General features: G+C 35.9%; 1 protein-coding gene across 3 annotated transcripts in view; it reads left to right on the forward strand.

The window, feature by feature from the left end:
• Positions 1 to 15,810, forward strand: part of EVI5 (ecotropic viral integration site 5) — a 74,522-nt gene extending 58,712 nt beyond the window's left edge. For all 3 annotated transcript variants that reach the window (XM_084290779.1, XM_084290780.1, XM_084290781.1), the window contains one exon: positions 14,547 to 15,810. In XM_084290779.1, coding sequence (XP_084146905.1) covers positions 14,547 to 14,852 — 306 coding nt within the window. In that variant the 3' untranslated portion in view covers positions 14,853 to 15,810. The remainder of the gene's footprint in view (positions 1 to 14,546) is intronic.
• The last annotated feature ends 329 nt before the right edge of the window (positions 15,811 to 16,139 follow it).

Here is a 16,139-nt window from a genome sequence, read left to right on the forward strand (position 1 = left end):
TATGCTTTTAAAAGATTTTGCTTATGTGATAAAATTGAAGACACTTTAGGTAATTACTTTGAGGATAAATAATGCATAAGATATGACCAAAGGAGTAATTGGTAATATGGCTAAAGCTACAAGTTAAAGCTACATCTTGCAACTTAGGGTAGCTTTCTAGACTTACCACTGCTGAAACTAAAATGGAGAAGGGAAAGTACACTGTAGCCATCAGTGTGAAGGATGAAGAAAACCTACATAGGCCACATAATACAACAACCAAACAGAATTCAGTGTGCTGTCAGCTGCAGGAGGAAAGTTAAACCACATTAACAGTTCCTTTGGTCTTAAATACCATGAACTTGAAGGTAAGCTCTGTTTAAAAAGTGCTCGTTTATTTCCTCCTTATTTTTATTTTAGTGGTTAATCTTAAATCAGCATGGTACAGTGAGTGGTTCTGGTCCCAAGCACAGCTTAGTTGTTGTACAAGCAGCTAAATGACGACTGTGTTAACTATGGATGAGCACAAAATAACACTGCTGTTTGTGGCCAGTTGATTAGCATGAGATCGGTTGATCACTCCTAGCAAAATTCCTAGCTCCTGATTCTCTCAACAATAGCATCTGGCTTTGGTGGTGGCATACCAGCAGGGAGTATTATTCCTTTCTTCTTCATTTTGTTATTAGGTTGTCTTTGAGTCGAATTCAATGCTTAGCAAATCAAATGCTCTGTAATCTGAAACATCACTAGACTACATTCATAAGCAGGGTAAACAACTGAGCTTTGTTCTGCTGTATTTAGGCTACTGTCATCCAGCTACTCAATTTGGATGTGCCTGTACTGCTTTACTGTCATAAGTGACCGCAGTGTGGACACATCTTCCACCCATTCAGAGCTTTAAAGGTTATACATAGCTTTGGGTGATGGACATAGAATTAATTTCTCACAGTTAATCCTTCTAGTTCAAGCTATGAGAAATAAAGTTCTTCACTGAAGACGTATTTATAAGGCAATGACTTGCGTGCATCAAATCATATGAGTTAATGAGACAAGATCAGACTTATCAGCATTTAGATCTTGGAAAGAAATATGTAACTTATTTCATTAGAATTGGGGTGAGAACAGCAAGTCCGAAAAGGCTTACTATTTTTCTTGAAACATCCATAGTTGGATATAATGCTCTTCTACTCAGTCTCATCAACTTACTTCCCCTCCTTGTCTCCTGGAAATAATGAGATTCATGAAAGGTTGGAAGCGTGCTGCTTACTGTCCATGGAGTATGCTGTGTACTGTCCAGGCAGATATGTATTTGGCTTTCTATGATTGTCACTTTTCATGCTTGCTTTCATAAAAACAGCCAATCTCTAAGATTTCAGTCAATTTCTACATTGTTCTTATTTCAGTTTTCGCTAAAACTAGTGCTTGTTAAAAGTACTGCTTGTTTCTCAATAATGACCAGAATCACATTATCACCTCACCTTCCAATAGTTCGTTGTACTGGACAAATGCTTTCAAAATATGTTTCTCTAAATGTTTTCTTACTTGATAAGAAATGCTGTCCCTGAAAGGAAATATGTTAACCCTCAGATTTACAAAGCAAGTGCTTCAACTTGTGGTAGAAGTTTATAGCACAATAAATCATGTGCTTTTCTTCGACCATATCTTGCAAGCACAGTCGGACAACAGACCATCAGATTTTCCCTCCCCACAAGCAAAGTTCTTGCAAGGCTGCTGGACAGCTAAAAATGTAGTTGCTCTACTAGTACGTGTCAAAGATAGAGTCTCTGTGCTGGCGGAGTCTGATTTAAGTGGTTGTGGTCAGTCTGAGGAACCTGTGATGTGATAAGATAGCGTTTGTGAGGTCATGTGGTTTGCAAACACCCAGTCTAATGTAGCAGCTTTGTCTACACATGATAGTTAAATATATACTGTATGCTTTAGAAAAGTGAATTGCTTTATTTCTTCATTTCAGCATGTACTTAAGAATCAAAGATGTTATGCTGGTTTGATAATCCCCAGACTGTTACAGAAGGTGAGACTGAACAGATTGGGAGACTTAATACTTTCCATTACTTTCTCCAACTTAGTTACCCTGTTCTTCACAAAACAGCTGGCTTTAAAGACTATCTGCCTTAACTAAGCAATGAACAGGCAGAAGTTCTATTGCACAGTGGAATCTGTGTGTGTATTTTGTGAAAATCAGTTGTTTATTTTGATTCATTTTGAATGGGTTTTCATAGTTAACACAAATATCCTACACTTGTCCAAAAAGCATGATTGATTTCATAACGATGCTACTCTGTTCCACAAACCTTTGGCCATAGACTCTACCTTCATCTTTGTATCAGCTACATGCCTCTCAATAACATCTTCAATAAAATAAGTGAACAGTGTAACCAAGAACAGTGATGCAGTGTCACCTTAGAGCAGGTATGAATTTGTTTACTGCAGTAGGACTAGAAGATGAGGGCAACAGTTTTAGATATGAATCTTAACTGTTTCACTGCCACTGACAGATTCAGTGATCAAATGAAGGCTGGTGACTGTTCTCTGTAGAAACACTTCCCTTTTTTTCCCCGTTTGTATCCTAAAGTACCTGAGCTTCAGATTGGTCTTGTGGAGAAATAGACTAGTTCTTGATTGCAGTATTAGAACTGAATGTAGCAAGCTGTACCTAACTGTACTCCCTGTTTAGATTTGGATTGCCAAAGGAAGTGAACTGATTATAGGTAACAGTATTTCATTATCATGGCAATAACGCTGCTCTCCTTGCATGTTGCTTAAGGTGTGTGACCTCTCTGCTGTACTACACAGAGCTTTGTCAGGACCTGTACTGTGCTGCTGCTTACAAATCAAGTTCTGTTTTTGGATTGAATAGAGGGAGGGATTGTGGTCCTGGTTTGAACTTAACTGAGTAGTTGCTCAGTTAAGATGGAAAGATGTTGCATATACAGTGGTAACACAGGTGCCATCTATTTTTTACTTGAGAAACAAGCTCAGGAGAAGAATGCTATCTATTAGTGTGTTTGTATGTGGAGCAAACAGTGAACATGGTAGAAACCCATCCTAAAATTCCCTTACTGCTCTCAGAATAGCAGGTAGCATGGATAGAAGTTATTTTTGCCTCTGATCCATGAAATTAAAGTTACATAGTCTGATAAAAATGCAAAGGTTAACTCCTATTTTAAAAGGACAGAGTAAAAGTGCGAAATGATCATTTCCTGTAACTGTACCCATTATGGGTACATTTTCAGTCTCTGTATCAGCCAGTACATTCTAGTTAACACTTGAAGTTTCAGTAATTTTTCTATTTATAGATGTGTGTGCTCTGTAGGAAGAAGGAGCAGTGAGATTTAAGTAGTTCCTTGGATATAAGTCTGTGATAATTGCAGTACATTCAGTGTGATCATGCTGTTTTAAATTATTTTTGTTGCTATGTCCTCACTCCAAATAAACACCTTCATTAGAACTTCATGTGGGAAGAGTTTCTGGGAACTTTCCACCTACCTGCTAGCTACTTACAGAAACTTCTCAGGGTTAAGTCAGCTTAACTTTTCTGGAATTATATATGATCTCATTAAAATAAATTTGGCAAGATCTTAGAAAAACACCCTTAATAGATGAAATCTGACTTAGAGTTACTGAAGACTGATTTCTTTTGAAAATATTTGTAATTTAAAAGTTGGTTACTTCCTTAGCACTGTTACTATTTCAATTGCGTATTTGATACAGAACTTCAAAGTTTAATTTGATTATACGGCAGTAGATCAAAAACACTCTTTAACCATATAGTGCAGTGATCAAAAAGTCATGACCTCCCATTGATCGCTTTATTGGTTTCCTGTTCTGATTCACTGGAAACCTTCTGGTCTGAACACTTGTTGCTAGTTTTAATCTTTGTCACGTTTACAATACAGCAGACTCGTCTTTAGTAAAACTGATATACAACATACATTTAACATATTTCCTTTTGGCTCAAGAGCTCTTTGACTGGTAATACTGAAAAAAACACTTTTTATTAAAAAAAGAAAAAGGCAGCAAATGTACGCTTACATTCAGAGCAATATAAAGTACATAGTGGGACAACTAGAAATGACCTTGCTTTAATGCATTAAAACTACTTCATAGTTTTTATTTCAACTTGCTGACATCTATAGGGATTTTATAAAGCCTTTTGTACTACAGTAAGACTGAATAAGACTTTTAAAGAGGCAATTTAAAACAGAGGCCACATTTTTTTCTTATAGCACTTAAATGAGCCTGAAATGACTCAGTCTTGGAAATTTCTTGCTGCTGTTTTGCTTTTTCTCTTTTGACACACTGCAATGGCTTGAACTCTGTTTAGTGATATGGTCAGCAAAGTTCATTTTTGGTAAATAGTTCGTGTGCCAGTGTTACTCTGCTTTTTAGAACGCATACTTTTTAAAGGATCATCCAAAGTTAGTTCTTTGTTAAAACTGCAGAACACAGATAATCATATGAGCTTGGAATAGAAAGAATTAATGACGAGTGGGGAAAATTCATCTAATATCGTGATACCTTTATGACTGTTTTTAATCCCATCAGAGATAACAAAAAAAAGTCACTGTGGAGACTTTGGGCTTTTAGCTTTTAAGAACAGCAGCCATATTGGTACAACTGAAAAGGTACCCTGGGTCCTTTCTAGTAAATAACATTGCCATTCATTGGTGGTTTAGGTATGGGCCCACTTGAAGTTATAAGGCCTGCTGTTTAGTGTTCACTCGTCTCTGATTAGTTTCTGTTGTTGCCAGTTTCAAGGTGTTTTGCTGCAATTGCTATAACAAGTTGGTAGGTCATACTGAAACTATTAGACTGAATTCAATTTATAAACTTCAGAAACAGTTGTACTGTTTTGAGATAGTATGGATCAAGAAGTTCAGACACATGAGACCATGGAGGCAACTGGATATAGAGAGATGCAGCATCTTCCTACCATGAAGTTATGCTGCAAGTTGGCCTTCTTTAAACCCTTATGCCTTACTAAAAGCAACGTGAAATTAATTTCCTCTATCTGCTTCTTTCTGCACGTCCTAAAAACCATAACAAATCAAATGGAATTTTCTCTAAGATTCATTTTATTACATTTCAAAATGAAGAGCCAAAGAATTTTTGTCAACTGATTTTTATCTTGGTATGTATGTTATAAACATTATAAATTTATTGGGATGGGCAGATGAGGTAATCCCAATAGGCAAACACAGTTAGAACTCATCAATACAAAGCGGGGTTAATTTTCTACAGGAAACACTTATTAAAAGGAAGACTATCTAAGAGAAATCACCAAAGCTTTCCTGTCTAGAATCACTAATTTTTATTAGGGTCCATTGTGGATTGTGCAAGGTTCCCACTTCAGTTAGGCCAAACTCCATCCCAATTAAATGGCCAAATGTGCTGAGTTCCAAACAATATTCAGCATGCTGGGGTACAGTTGGATTTTCCTACGCTGACTGGCCAACAACATAGTTTCAGAGAACATTGCTAGACTCCCTAAAAATCAACGTTTTTGTTGATCTGATTAAAACTTTTGTCGTGTGAAATTTTTTAGATGAGTAAATTAATTTCTACATTTAAAGAAATCCAAATCAAAGCTGTTTAAAATAAATAATTAAAAAATAAGTAAAAAGTCTCCATGATAAGGAGAAGTTTAATAGGGTTTTATTAGCTTAGTAGCAAAGAAAGTAATTTTGCAAACAAATTTTGAAACTCTTATTGATGTTATTTGTGTGGCATGATCAAGATATTTCCTGCTCTAACTCATAGTACATAATGCACTGTTCTTAAACAGGAATTTGAATTTGTTTCATTTTTTGTGCAATGATTTTTTATTCAGTTATTCAATTAATGCATTAAGTATTGATTTGTACTGCCTTGCAAACCTCACTTTTAGGGGTGGAAAGGAGGGGAAATCAAAGACAAGTTGTAAAGTTATTTAATAGTGATTCCAATCTGATGTGATGGTGATTCCAGTCTGCTAGAATGCAAAATTATGTCAAGCCCCCACCCGTAACAATTCAGGCAAACTGTACTATTTGTAGTTTAGGTGAACTACAAAGGGAAAATAAGTGTTTTTGTCCAGGCTACCATTGTATTAAAATTTCTTCAAAATAGCTTTCCAGTCTTTTAATGGATTTTCAGTCTCGTACTTATGTTTGTGTCTTCAATGAGCCATTAGAACATGTTGAATGATTTGCATTTCAACAAAATCTAGACAGTCTCCTAGGTGTGTATTTAAGAATTTTGACATGAAATTAAACCTGAGGGAAAGCACCAGTAAATACAACAGCATAGTAACACTATTTAAGAATATACTTGTCTGTTCTGTCCATTTCAAGTCAGATCTCAAGCTAAAGCTTTTTTCCTAAAGAAGGAAATCTGAGACGACTCAAAGTTGTTCTGGAATAGTCTGAATAGCTTAGATATTAATATTTTAAATGAAAACTGTCTGAAAACATGCAATGAAGATGTGACTTATTTCCTGAATTCCTCTGTTAAGGATAGCTGTATATCTCCTTCATGTCTGCCTCAAAGTGAAGAGGAAGAAATTTATTGTTTCTTTTTCTTTTCTTTTTTTCTTGTTTCTACACATTGCTTGCAAATCTTCTGAGGTGTGCAAAATGTATTCTAACTGCTTCAGTTTTTAATCTAGAGGTAGATATGGCAGTGGAGAAACTGAAATGGCTTTTGTAAGAGAGAGAGGGATGGCTATCTCTAGGTTTTCATATGGATCTCATGGAAGAGAGGCCCATACAGTCTCTCTCAGCTGCTATCTTTCAAACAGCAGTCCCTGTTATTAAGGCCTCTTCCTCAGGAGGAACAGCAGTGATTGGATAACTTGAATAAGCAGAGTAAACAAGTTCTTGTGTTCAGCACCTGTCCCAGTTTGGTTGGTTTGGTCTTCATGAATTGTCAATAATTTCCGGAATTACTCTCATTTGGCATTTGTAATGGCTGTCATTTACAAATTAATAATCATAATTAGGCCTGCATTTATAGCTTTGGCTTTAGGGTAAAAAATAAAATAAAAATAAACTGAGACAAGAAATTCACTGACACTGAAATAAGAGCTACAGCTTTGAGCTTTGTCTTAATACAATTATAATGATAGTACACTTTTAATTTAGCAGATCTTTTTTAAATTGTCAGAGAATGTCATAATCTTTCTACACAAAGAATGTCTTTTGTAATACATGATAACTTATTTTACACATAATATTGAGTACTGTGCAAGTTATCAGGAAGTTCTCAAAAGACTGTCCTTTGCCTTTTGCATATGAACCATCTGTTTCAGTAAAGCTGCCTTATAATTGAGGAAAAATGAAGGATGCCTTTAAGTCACTTTTTTGCATTAAACTTTTTCTTTATTGTGTGACATATTATGTCATACTTCTGCTTTTCTTAAATCTCAGACTTTCTGTTAAAATGCTCTGATACAGTTCTGTCACAATGCAACCCCAGCAGTACCTTTTGTATAAGGAAGCTGATTTTGTTGGGGAACTTAGAACCACCATTTGCATCGTAGCTGTACAGCCATTAAACTTGCTAAGAGGTTTTAGGTGAAGGATTGCTAATATTAGTTTCTGCAGCTATTTAGTTTAGCTCATGAATTCTCCATTTGTGCAGAGTTCATGTTGCAATGGTTTCATTATGAATGTGTCTGGCTGTGGAAGTACAACCTTGTATTTAAAAATGGGTTTCAGAAAGCATAAGATGTCTAAGATGCTTGTGTGCGTGGAAGTGAAAATGCATCATGAAAAGGCTTGTAGCTTTAACTTTGTATATGCCTTTTGTGTGCATATGCAGAAATGTTTCTGCATTGCAGCACCAACTGGGCATAATACTGCTATTTGTCTCTCAAGTTACAATGTATTTCCCATTTGTTCAATCGGAGATGCTCTGACTGCTTCATTTTCTGAGATGAACACTCTTCCAAAGAAGCTGCTGGGAGAAATGATAGTGTGCTAGTATATGCATTAACCAGAGTGGGACCCTCACAACGGACGAGTGTCAGCAGTAAGTAGTAGTCAACTGCTGACTACTAGGGTTACTATTAAATGCTGTGATCCATTAGTCTCAGGAACTTGTAGGAAATTCAATTAAACTGCTTGTGTTCATGTTAAATGTGATTATAATTTATTTGATATTTTTAATTGGCTTATAATTAGACTTAATTTTCAATTCTCTTTTCATGTTGACAGTGTTTTTACTGAATTATAGGACAGGCATTTGAAAATGCTTATAACATGTTTCCTTTAGCTAAACATGGTTAGATCACACTTTCAGCAACATTCTAGTTTTCTTTTGAATCATATTTGGTTTATAACCAGGAAATGTTACTAAGAGTTACTAAGACTTCCTACTGTTACTAAGGTAGAGACAAAGAAAGAGGGAACTCTGATTTTTTTAGATCTCTCTTGCTGCAAACAGTAGCCTTGAAATTTCAGTATCATTATTCTTTAAATGCAAGTTTAACATACTGCCTTCAGCCAAAATCCATTTTATTCACCCAAGCCAGCAATCGTATTTTTATAATATTTTGATAACAGTTGTGCATTGCTTGCTTTATCCTTCTGTGAATAGATTGAGTATTTATTGGCAAATATTCTTGGAACCTGTCCTTACTACTTCAGAATTGGGTGAATCTCTAGAATTGGTTGCTGAAGCCTTTTAAATGAATCAAAGTAACAGTTTGATTCATTTCAGTTTGACTTATCTTGACCACTGAATTCCAGCGAAAAATAAAAAATCTGAGGTTAAACATAAAAATGTTTCACAGAGCTTAAGTTGAACTCTTCATAACAAAAAGACACTTAAAAGCTTGAGTTACATTTTATATTTAAAAAACAAAGGGGCTTAGAAACATAACTTGCTTGCGACTGACTAGCACCCTCCGTTTAACTTGTAAGAACTTGTGAAATGTACTAAAAATTCTAAATGTTTCTTTGCTGTCTCTCCCTTATGCCTGGCTTGATGAGGCAGTCAGCAACAGGTAAGAAAGTTTATGGAGGTTGAAGGATCTGATTGTTAATATTCTTCCAGCCTTTTTTCTGCTCCTCTGAATTTCTGGAATTACACCGTTACTCATGAGTATGTGTAAGTCTCTTCATATGTTGACCAGCAGGACATGCTGAATCCTTTAAGCACAAGAAGGTACATAAATGCAAGAAGCTGGTCGTTTAGTTGTCATGATTTTGTTCTTGGTTCAGATGGCTTTTGAAAGGATTTTGAAAGGATAACGATAAAAAGTTTTGGTCACAATGTCATGAACCCTTTGAAACATCCTAAAAACCATTTGAATGTTATAGTGAAAAATAGTGAAAACTGAATTAAAGCCACAGCCACCTAGACAATATGACCTGGATGTGAGAATTAAAGCAAAACATGTGGGTTTACAAGACCTAGTTTCTCAGACCTGATGAGATTTGAGATTCTTGCAAAACTGAAGCAATAGAAAAAAACAAAGTTCATTTGAGTGTTACTTCTCAGGGTCAGAGAGGTCTAGTTCCCTTCATAAGAAGCAGAGCCGGACCTAAGACTGAAAGGATTTACCAGTATTGGCTCTTTTTACAGAAGTGACAGACCCTGGTGTGTACCTGGGGTGTAAGTTCATATTCTATTCATCAAGGCTGCAAGAAAAAGGCTGTTCTTTTTCTTCAGGTGGAATGATAGAGAGTAAAACTAGGTTGGTTTATGTTTTTGTTAGTTTCCCCCTTCCCCCAAATCCTTACTTAGATGTCCCATTACGTATGATGCTTTGCTAGTTGAATGACATCTTGGCATGATTTCCTACATTACGTTCAAGCAACATGCTGATGGTAAGGATCTTAAGTAGTCTCTCAAAAGTAGGTGAACAAAAAAAAAAAGGTAATTCATCAACTGCAAAATCTAAGCCATGCCTACTGAGCAGTAAACAGTAGCTGTAATTCAGGAAAGATATTTTGGGGTTATCACAGAGTCCTCTGCCATCAGTGCACGGTGGCAGCCAAAACAGACGTAATGTTGTTGGGTGACAAGAGGAGTGTATTTAAAAGAAAAAAAAAAAAAAGAAAAAAAAAGCCGCCTTATTGCCATCACAAAACTTTGGTGCAGGGCTAGTTTCCACTTTAAGATGGATGTAGAGAAGTTAAAGAAGGTCTGGAGGGAAGTTAAAGGGCAACTATGATGATCAATGGTCTTGAGTGCTGCTGCTTTGTAAGGAGACACTAAAAAGACTGGAACTTGTCAGCTTTAGAGATAAGGTTGAGGGAAGCATTATCATCAAGGTTTCAGAATTATGACTGAAGAATTGCTTTTTACCACTAGCTCCTGCATTACTAGAACTTTGGGACAATCCCTGAAAAAAAAGTAGGAGATCAGCTTAAAACAAAGGAATGCCTGGAACTTACTGCCACAGGAAACTGTTGAGGTAGACAAACTAGCAAAAAAAAAAAAAAAACGAAAAAAAAAAAACACACACAAAATAAAAACACACACCACCAAAAAAAAAAAGCCAACTCATCAGTCAAGGATTCAAGGATAACTGGTCTAAAAGTGAATGCCAAAACAGCTAGGCAGATGTATTCTTGTATCTGCTATGACAGTTCTGAAGTGAGAGATTGAGAATATGAAGGGAATGGATGCAAAAATTGGTCATGCTCATGTTTGTCCTTAAAAGCAAAACAACATCAAGTCCTATTCTTGCTGTGGGAGACAGAATACTGGGCTGATTGGCTTGCTGTCCTGACTGAAAAAGGATACTAGAGGCCCTGTCTTGGGGGGCGAATACTACTTTCTTATTAGAAGTGCAAAACCTCACTTCTACACTGCAAAGTGGCGTTAGTATGAAACTCTTCATTTTACTGAACATCTGTTAGTGGCTGACACCAGTAAAATGTTCTGGTATCTAATTACAAAGGAGTTACCAATTACAAAGGAGTAGATACTGTTTGCAAGTTATTCCAAATTCTTTCAGAAACTTTCCCAAACTTTTTTGCTGCAACACATACTGCTGATAATGGGTGTCCTTCAGAAATGTGCCTAAACAAATATGAGAGGCATTGAAGTATTCAGTATGGAAGTATTGAAGTTGAAGTATTTTCAACTCAAATTTCTCAAAGTTGTAAATAGTGCCAAGTTCTTCACATCCTCATCTGTTTGCTGCTTTTAATTTCTTGAAGATTGTTTCCAAAATCTCATTTCTTCTATCAACATTCGTATTTAAAAGAATTTAAGATGTAAATTACTATCCTCAATTGGAGGGAAAGTATTTTCAAGATGAAATGTCAGAACATTAATGATCACAAAATCTAGATTCAGCAGAATGCTAATTTTATTTTGCAATCTGTCACTTCAGTGTTCAAAGACATTTGGATACGAATGATTGCGCTTACATTTTAACAAGTACAGTATTTTTTTTCAGGTATCACTTTTTTTAATTTCTCAAACTCAGAAGGGCTGCCATGAGAACAGTAATGTGCATCCCACTGTCCTTGCTTTTCACACATCACTGGACTGGAATCTTTCCAGGTTGAAAGGGACCCTGCAGGGTCTCTACTTCACCTACCTGCTCAAAACAGGGTTGACGATTTCCGATTTCAAACCAAGCTACTCAAGCTGTTGAAAACCAGTCTCTCTGGGCAACCTGTTTTAATTCTTAATTGCCTTGTAACAATTATTTTTTCTTCCCATTCAAACAACCTTCTGTTCTGTGTTATGATCAATATCTTTTCTCACGTCATGCATTTAAGTAAGGAGCACACCTCTGTCATCTTAGGGCATGAGCTCCTGTCTTTTAACTGTCCTGATGCCCTTCCACTGAATCTACTCCTCAGTATCTTGTACTGAGGAAGGAGCGAGGTAATGAGCAAAATAGGCCAGATATAGTCTGAGTGCCAGGTAAAGAAGAATCATTTCCTTTGACGTACTGGCTATGCCCTTGCAGTACAGCCTAGTATGAGATTAGCCTTCTCTGCTCAGGGATGCTGCTGATTTATGTTTAACTTACTATGTGTCAGGACTCCCATGTCATCTTCAGAGTTGGTAGCCGGCCAGTCAATCCACACAATACAAATTCTATACTACAGTGTTTCTGTATTTCTCTGTGCAAGTCATTTTTCAAGCAGACAGAAGTTATGGGACTATATCACCAGGAACACACGTGTCACGCATTCTCTACAATACATTCATGTTTCTTCCTAGCAGTCTGGTTCCTCTTGGATGTGAGGAGTAGTTGGAAAAGAAGGCAGGCAAGCATAAAGCTGCAGGCCAAAAGAAGTGTTTCTGGAAGGTAACAGACTATGTATCCTTTCATTAAGGTAAAAATAATAATAATAAAGATAACATCACACTGTTTTCTCAGACTTAGTTTAGGATTTCACAAAGGCAGTGTCTATTATGAGCCCCTCTCGCCCCCCAGCCTTTTCCACAGGCACATATTTGGTGTTCAGAAAAGTTACTGCTTAAAACCACAAAGCCATGATTTTGGCACGTTACCTAAGTGTGTTCATCTAAAGGTATCACATGTTGAAATCCTCAGGAAAACAGTTAAGGTTGGCTTGAATGTTTAAAACAACTAATATTGAACATCAGCTTTATAGTTCAAATGAGCCCATGGCTGAAGTGTGCAGATACAAAAGTGTTTATCTCTTACTCTGATGTGAAATTTGTAGGGTTTTTTTTTTGTGGTAAGAGTGGAGAGGAATTGCTGGGTTTTGTTTTGTTTTTCTGGGGTTTATTTTCTTGGTGACTAAAACTGATAACTGTTTTGGAAATGTTATGTGGCAACTAATCTGATCATATTGCAGGATATTTTTAGGGACAATATTTCTAAATCATGCAAGAATCTCTGTATCAGGTTTTCTGTATCCACGTATATAAATTAGTACGAATTTTGTTCCAGATAAATACTACTGTCCAATATCTAACACATGACATGACCAGATTTCACTTAATCATGAATTATGCTGTGCAAGTGTGGAACTTGTTTTGCTCATCTTTACACAAGCAAGTTCCTCATTAAACAACTGCAGCCTATACACCTGAAAAGAAAATGCAAATACTAACACTAGTATGTGTAGTTATAACCAAGGTTTAGGTCTACCACATGTACCTATGTTCCCAATAGGAAGATTTTTACATGCATTAAAAGTGACTAGATACATGGAGCTTTTACATGCTGGTAACATCTAACTTGATGGCTTTTTAGCTTGTTGTGACACTTGTGATCTCTTTTTCCAACCTCTTTTTATTCTTATCTTTTGTACAAGGCCATGGTAAGTATAGAGATTCCTTCTCCAAATGGACAGGTAAAATCTTCTGGTGATGTGAATAGCAAGGGCCTACAGGCACTTCTTACTTGTCAGAGTGAACATCACTTCAAATTTTCAAAACATCAGATTTGTGTTATAAATAGCACTTTAGACTTTCTCTATTTTCCAAGTCTGTTACTATGAGAAGTTGCTTACAAAATAGCACTTCATTTATCTTCCTTCTTAAACTTTGTGATGTTAGGAATTTTATGTAATGCTTTTAATGTTCTTCTGCATCTTTATTTTTTTTTATCATAATAGTCTTGAATTGTCAGACTGACCCTGAGATGATTGTTACTAAAAGCTAGCAGAAGTGAAATTCTTAAAAAAAAAAAAAAAAAAAAAAAAAAAAAAAAAAAAAAAGTCATGAAGGTCTTCAGTGAGCAGTGTTTATTTTGATTTAAATTAAGAGGGGAACTTAACTTGCCAGACTCTAGAGCTTTAGGTTTTACTTTTGAATATCTTGAATACATGGTTAAATAACTTAACTTGAAAGTGCATTTTGAATTACTATCATCATCTGTCTGCGGACTGAGAATATTTTTTTCTCATTTGTTCTCCTAAAATTGAAAAAAATAAAATTAGGATTTATGCTGTATGAAGAGAAGCTTGTCTTGTAGTCTTGATCTGAAATCTCCCCAGTTCTGAACTAGATAATAAAAAGCCATGATGTTGCAGTGTAGTTAAAATTAAGTATATTCTGTTTTTTTCTATGGCTGTTTGAAACTAGCAATATTTCCTTGGGATCCTTCTGTTTAGGGTTGTGAGAGGGCTTTTCTCAAGTGAGAAGTCAGGTGATAAGGGAAAGTATGAAGCTTTAAAGGTGTGAGATGTGAAGGCCAAAAGTGCTGTGAAAATGAATTATCCACTCTAGAAAAGTAACCATAAGTCAACATTGTGGGGATATTAAAGATCCAGTAAACAGCCTGGAGGAATCTGTCATCTGTGATTCTACATACCTTGATTATTAAGCCTTAAAACTGAAATAGTGTGGGGGTAAGAGGAGAACTTTTGAAAACTCCAAGTACTGTCAAAGACATTCTATTAATGTCTCTGATTAGACAGCCAGAAATGAGAAGTTGCTTTGTTCTCTTTTAGAAGTTATCACCAAATATGTTACTTATAGCCTTTAATTTAAGTAAGGTTTCAATGTGGAGATGCTTCTTGAGAATGTTGTTGGATGATTCTGTTTTGTTTTTTACTGTCAGACTCTTTAGCTCTGTTTAATTGCTGAATTCCACTTTTTTTTTTTTTTTTAAACAGATCAAATGCCTGAAAGGCCAGAGAGGCTTCTCAGACCAGCCCACTTTTGATGGGATTCACATTGTCAACCATTTCACAGGAGATGATGAATCATTTCATTCTTCTGATGAAGATTTTATAACTAACTCCATACAGGAGAGTGGGGTGAACTTTCATCTACACAGGAGGACTGGTCAGATGGCTTTGGATCACACAGTTGTAGACAGCAGTGACAGTGATGCTGAGGAAAGTGACCTCCAGACTGGGAATTCAGACAAGATGATTTCCAAGCAGAGGAGAATGGAATCTTACTCTACTACTGTGTGATTATCACTGTGACTAGCATTTGAAGACTTTTCTATTTCTTTAAGGATTAGATTGTCAGGTAACTGAAAGTATCCAGCAGTCGGTTTAGGTAACTACTGAATCTGGTCTGGACTGTGATAAATATACACATGTACTGTCTGTCTGCCTTCTCTTTGCCAAATCTTGCTAATGATATACCATTGCCATAAGAAGCTGGAAGGAAGTTAATGGATGACAGTTCTGACAGTATTACAGAATGTTCCTTATTTTAGAAACTACAAATACATAATTTCTTTAATGCATAAGAACCCTTCTTGCTGTTCACAAGCACGGGGGTTATTTTCCTCAGAATTATTTGTTCTTGTGCAATATTTTATGCTCTGAACAAATGTGTATGTTTTACATTGTTATCCATTTGTGATCAAGATGGACCCTAATAAACCATCTGATCATGGCATATATATAATTATGCTTCTCAATTACTTTTGTTTTACTAAAGTTACTGAATGCCCACAGAAGGCTTGAAAGAGGAGCCTTTATCTGTACTACTTCATATGTGTAAATACTAGTCACTAATGTCATAAAAGTGTTTTTCCCCATTTTCACTTAAATTTATGTGCATCTGCTTTCGATGTTGCTAAATAATACCCGGTCTGAATATATTAACTACAATAATGTTTATTTTGTACATATTTATATATCTGCACCAAGCTGAAAATGTATATTATACCATTTTATACGAGGAATGTAAATGTTGCAATATGACTGTCTCTGGTATTCTACCTGGAAAATGAATTCTGTATATACACACTAGAAATGAATTACTAAATAAAAGCAAAACACTAACTTTACATTTAGTTTCAGCCTAGCTACACTAACAGGTTTATGTCTAACTGAAATGCTTGTTCAAAACACTATTGACTGAAATCTTTTACCTTCATATATATGTAATGAAAATAAATTTTTCATGATTTAACAAGGTTGTAGCATTTACTGTTTAGTCACTTCTAAGCTACAGTCCTGAGTTACCATGTAGTTTCTCTTGGTCTGGATTAGAGTGGTAGTTCATATAAGGTGAAAAATTACTCGTGTGGCAGAGCCATCTATCTACTAACACAGGTCCTGTCACCAAAATAGCTGTAATTCATCAAAGCTGTAAGTGCTGAGTGTTCTGCTTTCACCCTCCTTCAAACTGTGATCAAGTAACATGGCCCTCAGTTCTTGAACAGAACAACAGAACATCTTCTAATATGGTCATATGAACACTTACCCTCTGAGGCACCTTCTAGTTAAGAATCTAAGAGTTAT

Source organism: Netta rufina (genome assembly GCF_964035555.1).
Source record: "Netta rufina genome assembly, chromosome: 8".
Lineage (NCBI taxonomy): Eukaryota > Metazoa > Chordata > Aves > Anseriformes > Anatidae > Netta > Netta rufina.